Consider the following 17,103-nt stretch of genomic DNA (forward strand, 5'->3'; position numbering starts at 1 on the left):
CTTTTCAGCTTTTCAAAGAATGCCATATGAATGACGATGCTGGGAATTCGTACGAGCTTTCTTTGGTTAGCTGTAAATGTGTTGGAGCTTATGTGAGAAGCAAAAAGAACCAGAACCAGGTAACAGGCCTCTTCATGTTTTAGCCAAACTTTGATGGTATTGGTCGGATTCATATTTAATACTTTCACAAAATTTCAGATATGCTGGCTTTGGCAGAAAGTCAGTTCGGATAATGATAGGGGCTTCCAACGCTTCTTGGACAATGTCCAGTACAAGTCTAGTGGTATCTTACGCTATGAGCGTGTCTTTGGACAAGGGTTTGTGAGCACAGGGGGACTCGGTATGCTCTTTTAGTCATCGAATTTGTATCAATTTCGCTGTACTTATGGTTCTGTATTTGAAGTTCAATATTAACTCATCTATTTTTCCATTACTGTCTGCAAGTAAAGTATCTTTCCTTCTTACTTTTTGTTTTGACCTTTGATATAGAGACAACAAAGGAATTTGTGGATAAGCTGGATCTTAAACCAGGCCAGAAAGTTCTAGATGTTGGATGCGGAATCGGAGGAGGGGACTTCTACATGGCTGAGAACTTTGACGTGGATGTTGTGGGCATTGACCTATCTGTAAACATGATCTCTTTTGCGCTCGAACACGCGATAGGACTCAAATGCTCTGTAGAATTCGAAGTAGCTGATTGCACCAAGAAGGAGTATCCTGATAACACCTTTGATGTTATTTACAGCAGAGACACCATTCTGCATATCCAAGTATAAACTTCCACTTTTTCTTCTTCTATATATCATGACTTTATTTTGTAGCTTTGTTCACGAAGATCTCTTTCTCATTTCGTAATCGCTGGTCTTACTCTCAGGATAAGCCAGCATTGTTCAGAACATTCTACAAATGGTTGAAGCCAGGAGGAAAAATTCTCATTACTGATTACTGCAGAAGCCCTAAAACCCCATCTCCAGACTTTGCAAACTACATCAAGCAACGAGGTTATGATCTTCATGATGTGCAAACATACGGTCAGGTATACAGAGACTGAACCTGTCTTCTCCTCTTCTACTTAAGAAAAAAATCACCGAATTTAGTCGTCTGAACTTGCTTGGTTTGATAGATGCTGAAAGATGCTGGATTCGAGGAGGTGATCGCAGAGGACAGAACTGATCAGGTAAGAAACGTTTCTCTACAATAAACTCTATATGCGCTCTAAAAAAGAACTTGAAACCAATTTGCTGTCTGCCTTTTTTCATCAGTTCATGAAAGTCCTGAAACGGGAACTGGACGCAGTGGAGAAGGAGAAGGATGAGTTCATCAGCGACTTCTCACAAGAGGATTACGAGGATATTGTAGGAGGGTGGAACTCAAAGCTGCTCAGGAGCTCAAGTGGTGAGCAGAAGTGGGGTTTGTTCATCGCCAAGAGAAACTGATTCTGGCATTGTGTTAAAAAAACTATAAGTTGAAAATAAATTTGGGTATGTGTATATCATCAAAACCCAGTTCCCCTGTTATGATCTCTTCAAGCTATATGTAACTGTTGAGTTTCCTGTATTCGTATCCATTTTAAAGCCTATCCAGTTTGGTATTTTAATGTATGTGATATTTTAAAATCGGATTTATCTTGTTTGCCATAGTAAAGCTCGAACTAAAAAAAACAGTGAACGAGAGTGGTAGTTTTGGGATCATCTTGAAGAACCCTAGTTAGAGAATGAGTCATCAGTTCTAGACTAGAGAAAGACAAGATTTTTAGAAATATAAGGAGATATCAAACCGAGACACTAACCTTGTTTCTCCACATGGTTGGATGGGATATGGTCAATCACTCGTAACTTTACGGGTAGATTAGGCACGTCCTTAATTATAAACAATTTACGGGAAAAAAAACTCTATCTATTCTACTTTGTCGATTCTTTTTGGTGGCGTCTACTGTTCTCTGTCAACCATTTTAGTATGTTTGTTTTGTTTTTTTCTCCCAAATAGAGAGCGGTTTGAGGGATGAAAGGATAAGTTTCTATCGAAGCTGCTACTGCTATGACATATTATGATAATAACTTTGCATTCGTGTACTCGTGTTCATGTGTAATCTTCCGTATATGACATGCATATGTACAAAGGGATTTTCTGTACACCAACAAATGAGGACTACGCAAGGGAAATATGGTGAACCAAATGTATGATTTTTTTTTTTTGTTAAAAGGCTTTCAAACCAAATGTAAACCAAATGTATGATTTGATGCAAACATATATAGTTTTGCTTTACACTAGAATGATAGTTATGACTTATGAGAAATTGAGAAATATATATAAATACATTTAGTTAACTGTACAGTTCAATTTTTGTTAAAGTTAACTAAATTAAAGTATACTGTATGTTTCCCCGTTACTAGCTAGTAGCTACTTATATTTAACGAATATAAGTTACAAAAACTTCATATAGTGACTAGTAGTGATCAGCCTAAATGTTTGAGTTCAAAAGTTAATAAACTCTATGTTCATATAAAAGATTTATTGTAGTACTTCTTTACTGTAAACTAGGTGATACCCCGTGCTACAGCACGGGATTATATATTTTGTTAGTTACTTTTTTTTTGTAATTTGTATTTTTGTAATATAGTTATTTATTTTGACTTATTTTCTTTGTTTATATAGTGTTTATTTGTATATTTGGGGTTATATAGTAAATTAGAAATCCTAATAGAGTAAGTAGTTTGTAAAATGTAGCTTTTCACGGAAACAGACACATCGAAATAGTAGATAGTAGTTGTCTAAGAGAATAGACACTCCGCAATATCAGATAGTAGTTTTGTAAGAGGATAGATACACCCCGCTTCCATGGCTTAATTTATAGTTTGATAAAAATACCTGTTTTAAAAGGTTTAACTCAAACTTTCTTATATTTTAAAATTTTTAAGAGTAAAAATATTAATATTACTTAAATATTTTATAGACTTTAAATATATTATAATATTTTAAACTTTCGACGGAGTTCAAATATTTATAATAATTTAAACATTCTATAAAAATTTAAATATTTATAATATCTAAAACTTTTTTTAAAAACATAAATATATTATAATATGTTTACTTTTTAAAAGTTTAAATATTCTCAAATATAGAACCAAATTAAACTGTTAAATTTGGATACCTGATAAATCAAGCTTCCTGCTCATTTGTACTCAAAACATTTTTGTCATATATTTATAGTCATTATGAACCATATTCCAAAATATTTAGTCGATGTGGGATATACAGTACACCATTTCTGTAAATTAGTTTACAATTTCACATATATATAATTTATGCGTTTTTAATTCTTTCCATCTATACTACTCATAATTAATTACTATAATTTCGTTAAGGAAATATTAAAAAATATAAACTAAATGATGATTTGTTTTTATTTAATTGTATTAAGTTGATTTGTTGTTTCCTTAAATATCTCACAATATAAAAGCAAATCAAATAAGTTTACATATATATACAATTTCGTATTTAATCTATTGATTATTTTGGAAGCAAAAAAAAAATACAATCGATAAGTATTAATATTCGTAATAATTATAGGGATTAAGTATGGTAGTAGTTAATATTTGATATTACCGAAGCCATTAAATACTCGGATACCAGTTTCCTTATTTATAGGAATTATACTTCTGTTTGGTGACGGGAATAATTATTCTTGAACCAAACAACATACAGGATCCGAATATTATAAACTTGGAGTACAAACAGATCCGCGGATTTATTTTCTTCTATTACCGGGTTAAAGAGGATCCGCGTCCCGACCCGGTGGTAATTAAGTGGGCGAGCAAGGGGTATTTTCGTCATTTAGTGAAATCAAAACTATAGGATAATTTAATTAAATTAAGTGATTCTCTAATCATTTTTAATGAAAAACGTACCAAAACAAAGTCATGGTCCAATTTGAGTCTAGTGAGTACTTCAGCTTTAATAGTATAGATTTATTAGATAAAAAAAATAAAAATTATTAGATGAACCAAACCAAGCCTGGGTAAGGGTCGTACCGAGTTAGAAGGTCTCCTCAATCAAATTATAATTAAGGGCATGATTATTATCATAGCCGTTGAATTATCAAACAGAGTCGATTTTGGTTTAAGATAAAGAAAAATAAATAAAACAGACTTCAGTGACCAGGATAAGATCGCCGATTCAGCATTCATTCAATGAAATCGAACGTGTGATATGATGCATTGTTTTTTTTTTTTTTTTTGTGGTTCTTAAGTGAATCTTTGTATATTTTTTTTGTTGCTAATTACTATTCGTTGAATTTGCAGTTTTTTTTCTTTCAAAATTTGAATACAATGATAACATTTATTGACAGCCATTTTGTTGAATTTGATTATTTGATTCCTTTAAAAGTCATTGTAGATATTTTACCTATTTTCTCTTAGTTTTTGTTTGTGCAAAATCTTTTGTTCTCTAAGATCAGAAATTATCTTGTTTATATACTTCATATTCTGATACTTTCACCAAAACATCAATCCAAAAACAAGTTGGAAAAATATGACTTACGTTATGCTCTCGAAAATGCTATTAGCATTGTCGTTCATTAGCCTGTTTTATGTTGGCTCTGCCCAACAATCAAATGGGAACTCAACGGTTTCGGCACTTTTCGCTTTTGGAGACTCAATACTTGATACGGGCAACAATAATCTTCTTCTCACTCTTACTAAAGTCAATTTTTTCCCATACGGTAGAGATCTTGTAGGTGGAAGAGCTACAGGAAGATTTGGCAATGGGAGAGTTTTTTCAGATATGATTGGTATGTTTATTCTTGATCTCTAGCTAGAACGATTTTACTCTTGATATGTTTGTAACGGATACATCAGTTTTGAATACTATTAGTCAATGACACAAATATTCTCTGGTAGCAATTAATGTCTTTGCGTGTGACATAATTAACCAAAATAAATGTCTTTTGTGTGCAGCCGAAGGTTTGGGATTGAAGAGTCTCTTACCAGCATACCGTGACCCATCCCTCTCGAACGATGATCTACCAACTGGTGTTTGTTTCGCATCCGGTGGTTCTGGACTTGATGCAATCACTGCTAGAATACAAGTAAAATATTACTATTCTGTCCCAAAAATTATAACACGTTTTTTAAAAATTTATATCAAAATTTAATTAGATTATATTTTGGTGTGGTTAGGGAGTTATATGGGTGTCAGACCAGGTTACAGACTTCCAAAACTACATCACCAGACTAAATGGTGTAGTAGGAAATCAAGAACAAGCAAATACGATTATATCAAATGCTGTTTATCTAATCTCAGCTGCAAATAACGATATTGCTATCACCTATTTTACTACGATGTCTAGAAGGTTACAATACACTGTTTCAGGCTACACTGATCTCTTGGTCACTTGGACTCGTGATCTTATAAAGGTACACAATCAATATTTCAAAATATAAAACATAGTCAAGTACGATAAATTTTTAGTCAAATATTGTATTTAAAATATTCTAATGTTTCTTTTTTTTGGTTATTTGAAGAGTTTATATGATATGGGTGCAAGAAAATTTGCGGTTATGGGAACATTACCGCTAGGCTGCTTACCAGGAGCAAGAACCATGCTTGGGAGTTTAATATGTGAAGTCTTCTCAAATCAAGCAGCTGATATGTTCAACAAAAAATTATCTGCCGAAGTTGAAAATCTTGGTGCAACATTTCCGGGGGCCAAATTCATGTACATAGATATGTACACTCCTCTTCTTGGTTTAATCAACAACCCTCAAGCTTCAGGTAATCAATCACATGATTTAACAAGACAACTCATATGTGTGTTTTTAAAACATTTAATTAATATGCTATCATTCGTTGGAAAAATGCATGGTGCAGGGTTCATTGATGTAGCTCATGGATGTTGTTGTACGCCGACGTCCATAATACCGTGCGTGGACGCGTCTCAATACGTGTTTTGGGATATTGCCCATCCGACTGAGAAGTCATACAGAACTATCACACCACCGATTATTGAAGATATCAAAGCAAAGCTCGCATGATCAATTTTATCAAGCTTTTTAGATTCGGTGATTATTAATACCGAGATCAGTACGTTTTGATGTAATAAGTTATCGGTTACGCACCTTACCACAACGTTGCTATTTGTTCAAATCCAATATTTGTTATTCCTAACAAAAATACATTTTGGATCTTAGTGTTGACTTGAACCCTCTCATGTTCTCAGAAACAAGTTAAGTCTATATATTTGAGCTTTCTAGTAAACGCTTACTAATATCCTGAAGATATCAACTAATATCAAACGTTGGATTTATTCAATGAAAATCACTATCAACAAATTAAAAAATAACTTGCGATCATGTTTTCTTATCACTTGTATACCTTTGTTATGACATCTAGAACATATAAGTTTTCCACAAAATACTTCAAAAATAGTCATATTTATTAGTTGTTCCAAAACAAAAACAAAAAAAAGTCATATTTCTTTATTATTAATGCTATTGTCTATATCTCTTCGTTTCGGTCCATACTCGGATATTCCTACTTTATTCAGAGAGCCTTCAAACACCGTTTTCGTGGAGCATCTTTTTATGTCGATTGTTAAAAAAAGGAAAAAAAAAGTACTGTTTTAAAATTTATTTATTTTCTTACAAAATTTGTTCTTTAGTGAAACGAAAACTTAAGATTTTAAATCTCACTGCTTCATATAGCTAGATTCGTTTGCCTGTCACGTGAATCCAAAACCTCACGTGAATTTTTAGTTTTAAACTAGTCCCCATTACGAGAATTTTAGTGTAGGAATGGCAAAATATTTAAACGATCTTGTTAATGTAAACTGTGTAAAATTTAACTAGTCCCTTTCAATTTGTAAAATTAATTTTTTTAATTAATATAGTTTGGAAGTATAGTGAACTGTGTAGACGAGTTTTAACTATTTCTCTAGAACTTATGATTAAACCAGGAAGGAGAAGGAAAAAAATGTAAATATTCATACTACTCCTATTAAACTATGCATAATTTGCAAACCATTAACTTTACGAGTCCTAGAACAAAGGTTCGAATTAGTCTTCTGACAGCTTCGAAAGGTGTGATATAAGTTTTGTCATTACTACATTCCCCAAACACATATATTCTTTCTTTTAACATGGTTGTCTGCAACAGTGTAAAATGAACAATTTTTCTTTCAAACTGATGATTTTTATCTGATATACTCCCTCCGTTTCAAAATATAAGATGTTTTGAGTGAAAGCACGCAGTTTAAGAAATAATTACTTTTGAAAAGTTCAACCAATCACAAACAAGACTGCATAAAATAAATAATAAGAAAATATAAAAGTAATCTAAAAATTACTTAAAAAGTTGAAGACATCTTATATTATGAAACAAAGAAAAATCTCTAAAACATCCTATATTATGAAACGGAGGGAGTAGTTAGGTTGTAAATGTACAAATTTTCTTTTGCACTTATCCAAACTACGCCAATAGTTATATTTTTCACCAAGAACAAACTTTACTAGTAATTAATTACTAACCACAAACAATCCATTTCATAATCCTAGTTTTCAGCTAGCAATATTAATCGTTGATAATTATTGACTGTTTTTTTTTTTTTTTTTTTCATTTTTATAAACCCTAATAAAATGAAGGAAAAAAAAGGACACCGGTCATTTTCTCTCTATAAAGAGAAAATCTCCAAAAAGGCAATGAGAGAAATGTGAAGCTGCTTCACAGTTCTTGCGTACGTCCTCCACTCAAGTAGAAAGAAATCAGAAAAAAGTACCAACAATGGCTTCTTCAACATCTCTCTTCCTCCTCCCTCTCCTTCTTCTTCTCTCCCACGCTTCAGGTATTCTATTTTTTTTTTTATCTCAGATCTTTTGAATATAAAGTCATATATAAATAATCACATCAAAACGAAACTAATGACATTTTTGGGTTTGCCTATTTCGTTGAACTTTAGCTTCAACGGTCATATTCTACAACAAGTGCACATACCCAGTCGGGCCTGGGATCCAAGCTAGCTCTGGTCAACCGCTCCTCGCCGGTGGCGGATTTAAACTCTCTCCCAAAAGAGCTTACACTCTCCAACTTCCACCTCTGTGGTCCGGTCGCTTCTGGGGCCGTCACGGTTGCTCCTTCGACAGATCTGGCCGTGGTCACTGCGCCACTGGAGACTGCGGTGGTTCTCTCCTCTGTAACGGAGCTGGCGGTGTACCTCCGGCTACACTCGCCGAGATCACCCTCGGTCATGACATGGACTTTTATGACGTCAGCCTCGTTGATGGGTATGTCTCATTTCAACCAATTTTTTTGAAAATTCGGTTCGGTTTAACTTTTGTTTAGCGTTCATCAGGAGTATTATTTTTATATGATTATATTTATAATGTGTATTTGAATAACTAGTACGAATTAGTGAATGGATTTGATATGGTAACATAATTAGGGGTGGAAAAAAAAAGCCTGAACCGAATCAAAATTTTACTGACTTTAGTGTTCATGAAGACATGAACTAAACCAAACCAAACTTCATATTATACAGTTTAGTTTTACATATGAATATTTTTTAAAAAAATATAATCATATTTAAGTTGTGAATATAATAACAATATAATCATGATTTTCTAATACGTTTTTAGTTAGTTTTTCACTAAACCGAACCATATAGAAATTTCATACATCTAAACAGAAAGCTAACCGTATTAGAAATAATTTTGTCTTGTTTCAACTCTTATAAAACTAACTAGTGACTATAACATACCAAAATATCGAATGGAATACAAACCTTAAACCAAATTGCGTATCTTAAACATGAATAATTTAAACATTTTTGTTTACTCTTATAAACTAGTTTTCTTGTTAATTGATAATGATTAATGACAGATATAACTTGGCGATGTCTATAATGCCTGTGAAGGGTACTGGAAAGTGTACCTACGCCGGTTGCGTAAGCGATCTGAACCGGATGTGTCCAGTTGGTCTACAGGTCCGTTCACGTGACAGGAAACAGGTAGTAGCCTGTAAAAGCGCGTGCTCTGCCTTTAACTCACCACGCTACTGTTGTACCGGCTTGTTCGGTAACCCACAGTCATGTAAGCCTACGGCTTACTCTAAGATCTTCAAGGTAGCTTGCCCAAAGGCCTACTCATACGCCTACGATGACCCGACCAGCATTGCCACGTGTTCTAAAGCTAACTACGTCGTCACTTTTTGCCCTCACCACCGCCGTTGATTGAAACCTCACTTTTAAATTATTTTGTATGAATAATTTTACATGATTGGTTTAGTATGTACGAGGTTCTAGTGAGAGTTATCGAGAGACCTTTGTTCTTCCGCTTAATGTTCTCACTCGTTCGATGATCTTTAGATTTCATGCATTGTTATATGCGTTTAATAAGTTAAGTGATGTCCAATTGGTTGGACCCCGGTTTAAAAGTAAATTAAAGAAAAACAGGATTACAAAGGACGAATGTAGCTAATTCGGGTTAATTTGTTTTGTTTTTCTATACCTGTAAAGTGTAAACAGTATTAAACCCGAATAGACCCTTCAACAAACTTACTTTAAAAAATAAACTAATTAAAATCAAAATATATATATTTCCATGCCTAGACGAAAATCTCTAACCTATTAAAAAAATCTCCCAAATTAAGGAGACTGGACACGCTCAAGCAAAAAAACCCATGCATGGTAGATTATTAAATATAATTTAATTACCAACGTGAAGCAAACAATAAAAACTCAAACGCAATTGGGAATTACGTACTTACAACCACGCACATAGAAATATATATATGGAGCCTTTTACAATCAACAAGACCAAAATAAATAAATAAACGAAAATGGCCTCGAGTTTTTGGGGAGATGTATTAAAGTGGGTAATACCGGCTGGGTTATTGATAGCTGGATTTACCGTTCTGTCGATGATCGGAGTTGGTATTTTCGGGAATGTGAGATCGGTAAAATTAGCTGCTTCCAAAGATACGAAATTTTATTTTATTGCCGATGTTGTTAATGTATGGGATGGTGCCATTGGCACCATTTTTTGGCTCATCGTCGCCCTTCTTTGCTTCAAATATGCATTTCTTTATCTTCGACATATTTTGACTCACTCTCAGGATCCTTCTACCCCCGCTTAATCTCGATTAGCATTTTTATTAACACATGTATACAGTCTACTACATATAGGGACTTAATTATAACTAGCTAAAATCTATTTGTACAACAAGCAAAATCTACATGGAAGAAGGAAATGTACATTGGTAGTTCATGTTTATGATTTCTTATTTAGTTTTTGTACATTGTATAAATATTCAAATATCATGGTTTCAAGAAAATGTAATTTTCTTATTTATTTCCAGAAAATGTTCATATAAATCATGATGACAGTCATGGTTTCCATATAAATAATATCGTAACTATCAAAATCGTTTGCATGTATACGTTTCAGATTCCACATAGAGGCACACGCACTAACTAAGAACATATACCTTATTTTTGATACGCACTATGTTAAATTGTTAATAATCAAATAAAGCACACTACTACTATACATTACACAACTATATAGGAAAAACTAAAATTGAAAAATCGAAGAATTAAAAATAGAAATAAATATATTTAGTTAATGAAAAGAAAGCCATGAAGGGTAGCCATACAAAAGGCATCATCAAGCATCGTTCAAAAAAAGAAAGGCATCAACCTAAAGCTAAATCATCACATAACTCTATAAAAACGTCAAAATCACAACTCCAACAATTCACAAACACAAAAAATGACGAACACCACCAACAAATCCACAACACCATCAACCGATATGGAGCTTCAGAAGGTCTTCAACCAATTCGACTCCAACGGCGACGGGAAGATCTCTGTTTCAGAGCTCGGCAACGTTTTCGAATCCATGGGAACGTCGTACACAGAGGAGGAGCTCAACCGCGTTCTAGACGACATCGACATCGATCGTGACGGTTACATCAACCAAGAAGAGTTCGCCGCCATCTGCCGATCGTCCTCCTCTGCCGCAGAGATCCGTGAAGCTTTTGATCTATACGATCAGAACAAGAACGGTTTGATTTCGTCATCTGAGATCCATAAGGTTCTCAACCGTCTTGGTATGTCTTGCTCCGTTGAAGACTGTGTGAGAATGATCGGGCATGTTGATGCTGATGGCGATGGTAATGTTAACTTTGAGGAGTTTCAGAAAATGATGGCTTCGCCTGAGCTCGTGAAAGGATCGTCCGCGAACGCTAGTTCTGCTTAGGGTGAAGAAGATATACGAACATGCATGTACTTTTTTTGTTTAGTTTTGACAACAAAAATTGATTCGATTCTCTTCCTAATGTATATGGATGAGGATGATGATGAGTTTGTTCTGCACCTATGATTACTCTATATGAATGATGCGTTTTTCCGGTATTATATTGCAATTAAAGATTTTAACCAAATTCTTTGATTTGAAGTTTTTCATAACTCTGCTTGAGATTTCTTTTTGGAACGAATCAGATTTTTTTTTTTAAAGTTTCTATCTAGTAGGGCTGAGATAAATAACCAAACCTGATCGAACCGAGATTTTTTGGTTTTTTGATCGGTTTTGGTTCTCTCGGCTGAACCGATTGGTGGAATTTTAATTTTGCATCAGTTATCTGAGAATCTCGGTTCGGTTCTCCCTATCGAGTACTTTTCATAACATTTTGATCAGTTTTTTTAACTATATCTAAACCAAAGCAAACCGAATTTATTTTTCGGTTAGTTTGATCCGGACTAAGCGGAATAACCAAAGTCGCAGGCCTGTAATGTTCTAGTACGACTTGTTTTACTGGTGGAACTGGTCAACAAAGACGCTATTTGTGTGGGGAAAAAACCTGTTCAAACAGTTATTTTGGAATGTGATTCTTCGTGTTGTGTGGCCTGAAAAATGGGAATCTAATTTGGTTTGGAATATATACGCTCACAAATCTTACCAGTTGGTTTCACTTTAACACATAGGGGCTTTTTCAGGGCCTGGTTTTAAGCCCAATGAGAATTCTATTCACCTTTTTTAGTCAGTCCGACTAGGCCTGAGAGTTTTTTTTCCTTGTCAACTGAATTAGTATTATTGCATCAAAAAATGGAACTAATCTCTACAAGTCACAACACTTTTTTCCTAGTATGTTTGAAAGTCAAATGAATAAAATTATAAAGAAGAACTCACTCAATTATTTATCTCGCAAATAATAGTATTAGTTAGTTTATTACCTGAGAGATAGTATTGTTAATCAATGGAAGCATCGTGCATAACGTTTTCATCTATACTATTAAAAGGGAAGCATTTTTAATAAGTAGACATAGATTAAGAGATTATTACATGAAATGTCATTTAAAACAGAATAATGATATATATAACTCAGAGCCAAACATATACAATTAATAGAAGAACTGTATAAGGTAAACATATATCCAAACAGACCTATAATTAGTAGCACAAAAAGGAAAACAAGTAAACAACATTTACGACATACAAAAATAATTAGCATTCAAACAAGTAAACAACAATAATTAGTATTCAAACAAGTAAACAACAATAATTAGCATTCAAAATTTCCATAATCCAAATCTTAACAGTTACGAATTTAAATATCAACCATATTTGAATTGTTTAGGATATGAGTCATTAGAATCAAATTCAAAATCTTTAGAAATATATATCTACTTACCAAATGTGCACACAATATTAATTAGTATCACCTAAATTATAGACATTTTCAATTCAAAAAATCGTAAATACAGGAACAAAAAAACAATTTTGTTATGAAAATATATGGTATCAATTGCATTTATCCTATTAATGGAATTGCTGACTTCCACTATAAATATAACCATCGTTAGAAAAAGAGCTTTGTACCCGATCCTACTTGAAATATCTAATTTTGTATATCAAAATGGCTACCAACGATGGCAGATCCAAATCATGATGTCAAGCTTTTTCAAACCAGTGAGAATATGTCGTTTTATCAGATAAAATAATAAAAAATCATCAATTATAAAAAATGGTTTGAATTTATAAAGTATTTAGTATGCATACTTCTTTTCTAAGTCTTTTTTAATATGAAACTAATTTATGTTGAATTGTATTTTTTTACAGAGTTCAAAAATTCATGTTTAACTCAAAAAAATATATGTGTGGCGTTTTTGTTCTATTTTGGTGTTTTAGTATTCTAGTATTTTTCATCCTTGAAAAGGGTTATCATTTATATCATTGTTGACAAAATCCTAACCATTTAACAACAAAATGTGTTGTTTATCTTTATGAAATTATATCTTAAGACTATCATAACTATGAAAAATAGTAGTATCTTTAATTAAGATTTGAAATTTTAAATTGATATTTTCATTTTATATATTATTAATGATACATGAAGATACCAATATAGATACTTGGAGGTACTTCCTACCAAAAAAAATACGTGAAAATGCCAATATATAAATGATTTTAATATTTTTTTGTCACGCATGGTTTTAATATTTTTTTGTCAGACATGATTTTAATATTTATATGTATATATATGTTTGCATGCGGTAAAAAGAACAAATGTTGTTACTACATATGGTGTCAAGGAGAAAAAAACATGTAAGGTGAAACGTGAAGGAGTATTGACAAAGGACTTTAATTATCAATAATATAATTCTGAAGTGATTGATTCTATTTAATATAATTGTATAGTAGATTTGTGCAACCATCCACACATATAGCATAGGTATATATGTGTATATATGTGCGGTATAAAAAATCAAAATGTTTATTAATATATTTTACAAAATTATTTTTAAATTGTAAATTCATTTTTGTTTATTTTTCATTTAATTTGTGTTATTTAAATTGTGGCAATCAAACAAAACATATTTTAGAGTATTGGTTAGAATTGCATATCCAAACTTATACGAAACCAATAACCTACAATAAAATTTTGGAAATATAATTATCAATTTTAAATAACATATAGAAATCAATTTTAATTCGATTGCATAAATATAGAACTAAACATACCAAGTTTTTTTTGGGGCAAAAAGAAGCTATCTTACCAACTAAAACGAAAGAACCTATCATACCAACATAATTACCGTAACTGTGTTAGTGCATAAGGATAAGTTTTGTTAATAAATACTAATGAATAAATATCAAATTTAAAGAGGAATAGTTTCACTTCTTTTCACACATGAATATATAAAATTTTGGGTAACAGGCTAGAATTTTTTTTTTTAATAGCTATATTTTATTCTCAAAATCTAACTTGAGTACGAGCAATTTGGAATGGAATAAATTTGAGTATTTTTGAATATCTTACTGAGTTTTAGTCTATCAAAACATAAAATAATCTCTTATCCAATCTCTTAAGACATATTTTATAGATAATTTTTTTTATTGAAATACATGTTACCCACGGGTTTTGCAAATTCAACACGGCGAATACAAACATTGCTCATGTGGTTTTTGGGTGGCAAGTAAAAAAATAGCAAAACTATTACAAAGTAAGTCTATCAATGTGGGTTTGTCACACTATACAATTTAGGTCATCAAGTTTAGGAATTTTAATCATTATGGCAGATTTTATCCAATTTGATAGATAATGAGAAATATAAAGAAAAATTGTATAATGTCCACTAATTTGTAAAAATTAAATATCCAAACAAAAAGTACATGAAGTATGAATATCCCATCCAAATCTTCTACCTATTTCTTTATATGTTAGACTAAAATATACAATCTCAAATGGATAAAGTATTTTTAAAATCACAGTTATGAAATAGAATAAACATGACATATATGGGACATGACGGTTTTTCTGTCAAGATATAAACATTCTATATTCGTCTTACTCTTTTTAATTGTAGTTGTTTATACTTTTCGTCTAAAAAATCAAAACATATATAATCATTCTTTTCGTCTAAAAAACAATAACATATCAAATGCTATACTGATAAGAGTTTAGATTATAAATGTTACTAATATTCGTTAAAAATATGTTCATAAACATTATCCCGCACATACGTAAATATTGCAAACCTGATAATAATCTTAATTTTTGAAATCAACCCCGCACGTACGTGCGGGTCCGAATCTAGTACTTCTTTTAATGGTAAAACATCTCACCATTTAAATTGCTTATCACGTAAAATTTTCAGTATCAAAACAAGAATTCGTGTCAAATAACAATTGGTATAAAGAAGAACCACTTTGAAAGCGTGTGAACTTAGGTGAAAAATGTCAAAGGAGAAAAGGAGATAGGTAGGTATGATTGGTTATTGAACATCATGATATCTAATCTGATAGTAATTGATTATATTCTAATCAACACAACAAAAATACACATTTTGAGGGAAAGAAATTAGAAATGTAGCAGATGCAGTAATAATATTTCCGGATTTTTTTACCTTTCATTTTTTTTTTGGTAATCCCAACAAAAAAAACAATGATAAAAGGAAGACAACGTTATCATTATGTTGTAATCCATGATTTCACATGCCAACAAACAGCTGCACTAGCTTATGGTTGTGATTATGAATCCTCCTCTCTTATTAATCTTAAAACCTAATCAACATATATCCTCTTTAAAAAAAAAAACTAAAAATCACAACATATCCTCGTTAAATAAATAATATGAGAGGATATGTCCACGATTCTAGTGATTCAGTTGAATTATTACATTTTCTTTGACGCCATCATCTTTATTTGATCATCTTTATCACTTAAGTTTTATTTTTTTCCATTTTTTTCTTTTCCCTTTTTCATTCTAAATACGATTGCAATACTATTCTCATTTCTCAACAAAATAAAATAATAATGATTTGAGTTTGACTATAAAAAACACTATTAAATCCGATTTACAACCAAAAGCCAAATTCAGTGGAGGAACTGTCTTTTTCCTTTCTTCTTACTCCTTCTCCTTTCTCCTATTTTGTCGTAACATATAGCGTTTTGGCTTGAGAGGAACTTTAGATTTTAATCCTTGAGACAAATGGCTGAAGACTCGTACGAGGAAGAGTGCGACTACTTGTTCAAGGCGGTGCTGATCGGAGACTCAGCCGTCGGAAAATCAAACCTCTTATCAAGATTTTCCAAGGACGAGTTCCGGCTTGACTCTAAACCAACCATCGGAGTTGAGTTCGCTTACCGGAATGTCCACGTTGGAGATAAAATCATCAAGGCTCAGATTTGGGACACCGCCGGCCAAGAAAGGTATTATTTGCAAACACATCAAAATCTAAATCATACAACTTGCGTACGTAAAATGAATTCTTTGTGAGCGAGCAATCATACACAAACTCACGGACCTAATTTTGCAACCTCGTGACCACACTACTCTGTTCCTTATTTTGTACCTTTTCGTTTGATCTTTTATTTTTGACCTAATCTTTTAAAAGAGGAGTTAACTAGCTACTTATATTAGGTTAAAATATTTTTAGTTTGGAGTTAGGAGATTAATGGAATTTTAATCTTTAATTATTACTTTTAATCTCTAATCTTTGTTAATTTTTTAATGAGTAAAAAGGTTTAGAGCAATTACAAGTTCGTACTACCGAGGAGCATTAGGGGCATTACTGATTTACGACATCACAAGACGAACAACGTTCGAAAACATCAAGAAATGGCTTTTTGAGCTCAGAGACTTCTCCAATCCCGACACCGTCGTTGTCCTCGTTGGCAACAAATCTGATCTCCGACAATCTAGAGAAGTTGAAGAAGATGATGGTAAGAATCTAGCTGAATCAGAAGGTCTTTACTTCCTCGAGACTTCGGCTTTAGAGAACGTTAACGTCGAAGAAGCGTTTCTCGTGATGATTGGACGAATACATGAGGTTGTGACGCAGAGGAACGCTTCGGAAAATAAATCCAACGGCGTTGCGACGAAGGCTCAAGTTAACGGTAATGGTACGGTCCTTCCCGTTGGTAAAGAAATTGTGAATATCCATCAAGTCACTGCTACTACTCAACCGTTAAGCTCTTCTTCCTACTGTTGTTACAAGTAAATAATTCATGTTTTTTTTTTTTGTTATCGTTTTGGAATATTTTGATGATGTTTTGATTTGCATGTATTCCTTAAAATTTTGACTTGGCCACATACATTAATTGTTAATCA

At 32.5% G+C, this 17,103-nt stretch overlaps 5 protein-coding genes across 6 annotated transcripts in view; all 5 read left to right on the forward strand.

Moving 5' to 3' along the window:
- LOC104712972 (phosphoethanolamine N-methyltransferase 3) overlaps positions 1-1,623 on the forward strand; it is a 6,038-nt gene extending 4,415 nt beyond the window's left edge. For both annotated transcript variants that reach the window (XM_010429983.2, XM_010429984.2), the window contains exons 7-11: positions 199-340; positions 490-770; positions 875-1,036; positions 1,124-1,177; positions 1,263-1,623. In XM_010429983.2, coding sequence (XP_010428285.1) covers positions 199-340; positions 490-770; positions 875-1,036; positions 1,124-1,177; positions 1,263-1,436 — 813 coding nt within the window. In that variant the 3' untranslated portion in view covers positions 1,437-1,623. The remainder of the gene's footprint in view (positions 1-198; positions 341-489; positions 771-874; positions 1,037-1,123; positions 1,178-1,262) is intronic.
- On the forward strand, positions 4,531-6,032 carry LOC104712973 (GDSL esterase/lipase At1g73610-like). The gene is made up of 5 exons (XM_010429985.1): positions 4,531-4,789; positions 4,956-5,086; positions 5,178-5,414; positions 5,523-5,772; positions 5,869-6,032. The coding sequence occupies exons 1-5, from the start codon at positions 4,531-4,533 to the stop codon at positions 6,030-6,032; spliced, it is 1,041 nt and encodes a 346-aa protein (XP_010428287.1).
- On the forward strand, positions 7,650-9,410 carry LOC104712974 (thaumatin-like protein). The gene is made up of 3 exons (XM_010429986.2): positions 7,650-7,837; positions 7,952-8,276; positions 8,872-9,410. Exons 1-3 carry the CDS (start codon positions 7,777-7,779, stop codon positions 9,218-9,220), a joined length of 735 nt encoding a protein of 244 aa, XP_010428288.1. The 5' UTR covers positions 7,650-7,776; the 3' UTR covers positions 9,221-9,410.
- On the forward strand, positions 10,701-11,433 carry LOC104712976 (probable calcium-binding protein CML26). The gene has a single exon (XM_010429987.2). It carries the CDS (start codon positions 10,761-10,763, stop codon positions 11,247-11,249), a length of 489 nt encoding a protein of 162 aa, XP_010428289.1. The 5' UTR covers positions 10,701-10,760; the 3' UTR covers positions 11,250-11,433.
- Positions 15,786-17,087, forward strand: LOC104712978 (ras-related protein RABA6a-like). Its single transcript, XM_010429994.2, has 2 exons — positions 15,786-16,202; positions 16,516-17,087. The coding sequence occupies exons 1-2, from the start codon at positions 15,982-15,984 to the stop codon at positions 16,991-16,993; spliced, it is 699 nt and encodes a 232-aa protein (XP_010428296.1). The 5' UTR covers positions 15,786-15,981; the 3' UTR covers positions 16,994-17,087.

The sequence above is a fragment of the Camelina sativa genome, chromosome 9 (genome assembly GCF_000633955.1).
Source record: "Camelina sativa cultivar DH55 chromosome 9, Cs, whole genome shotgun sequence".
Taxonomy (NCBI): domain Eukaryota; kingdom Viridiplantae; phylum Streptophyta; class Magnoliopsida; order Brassicales; family Brassicaceae; genus Camelina; species Camelina sativa.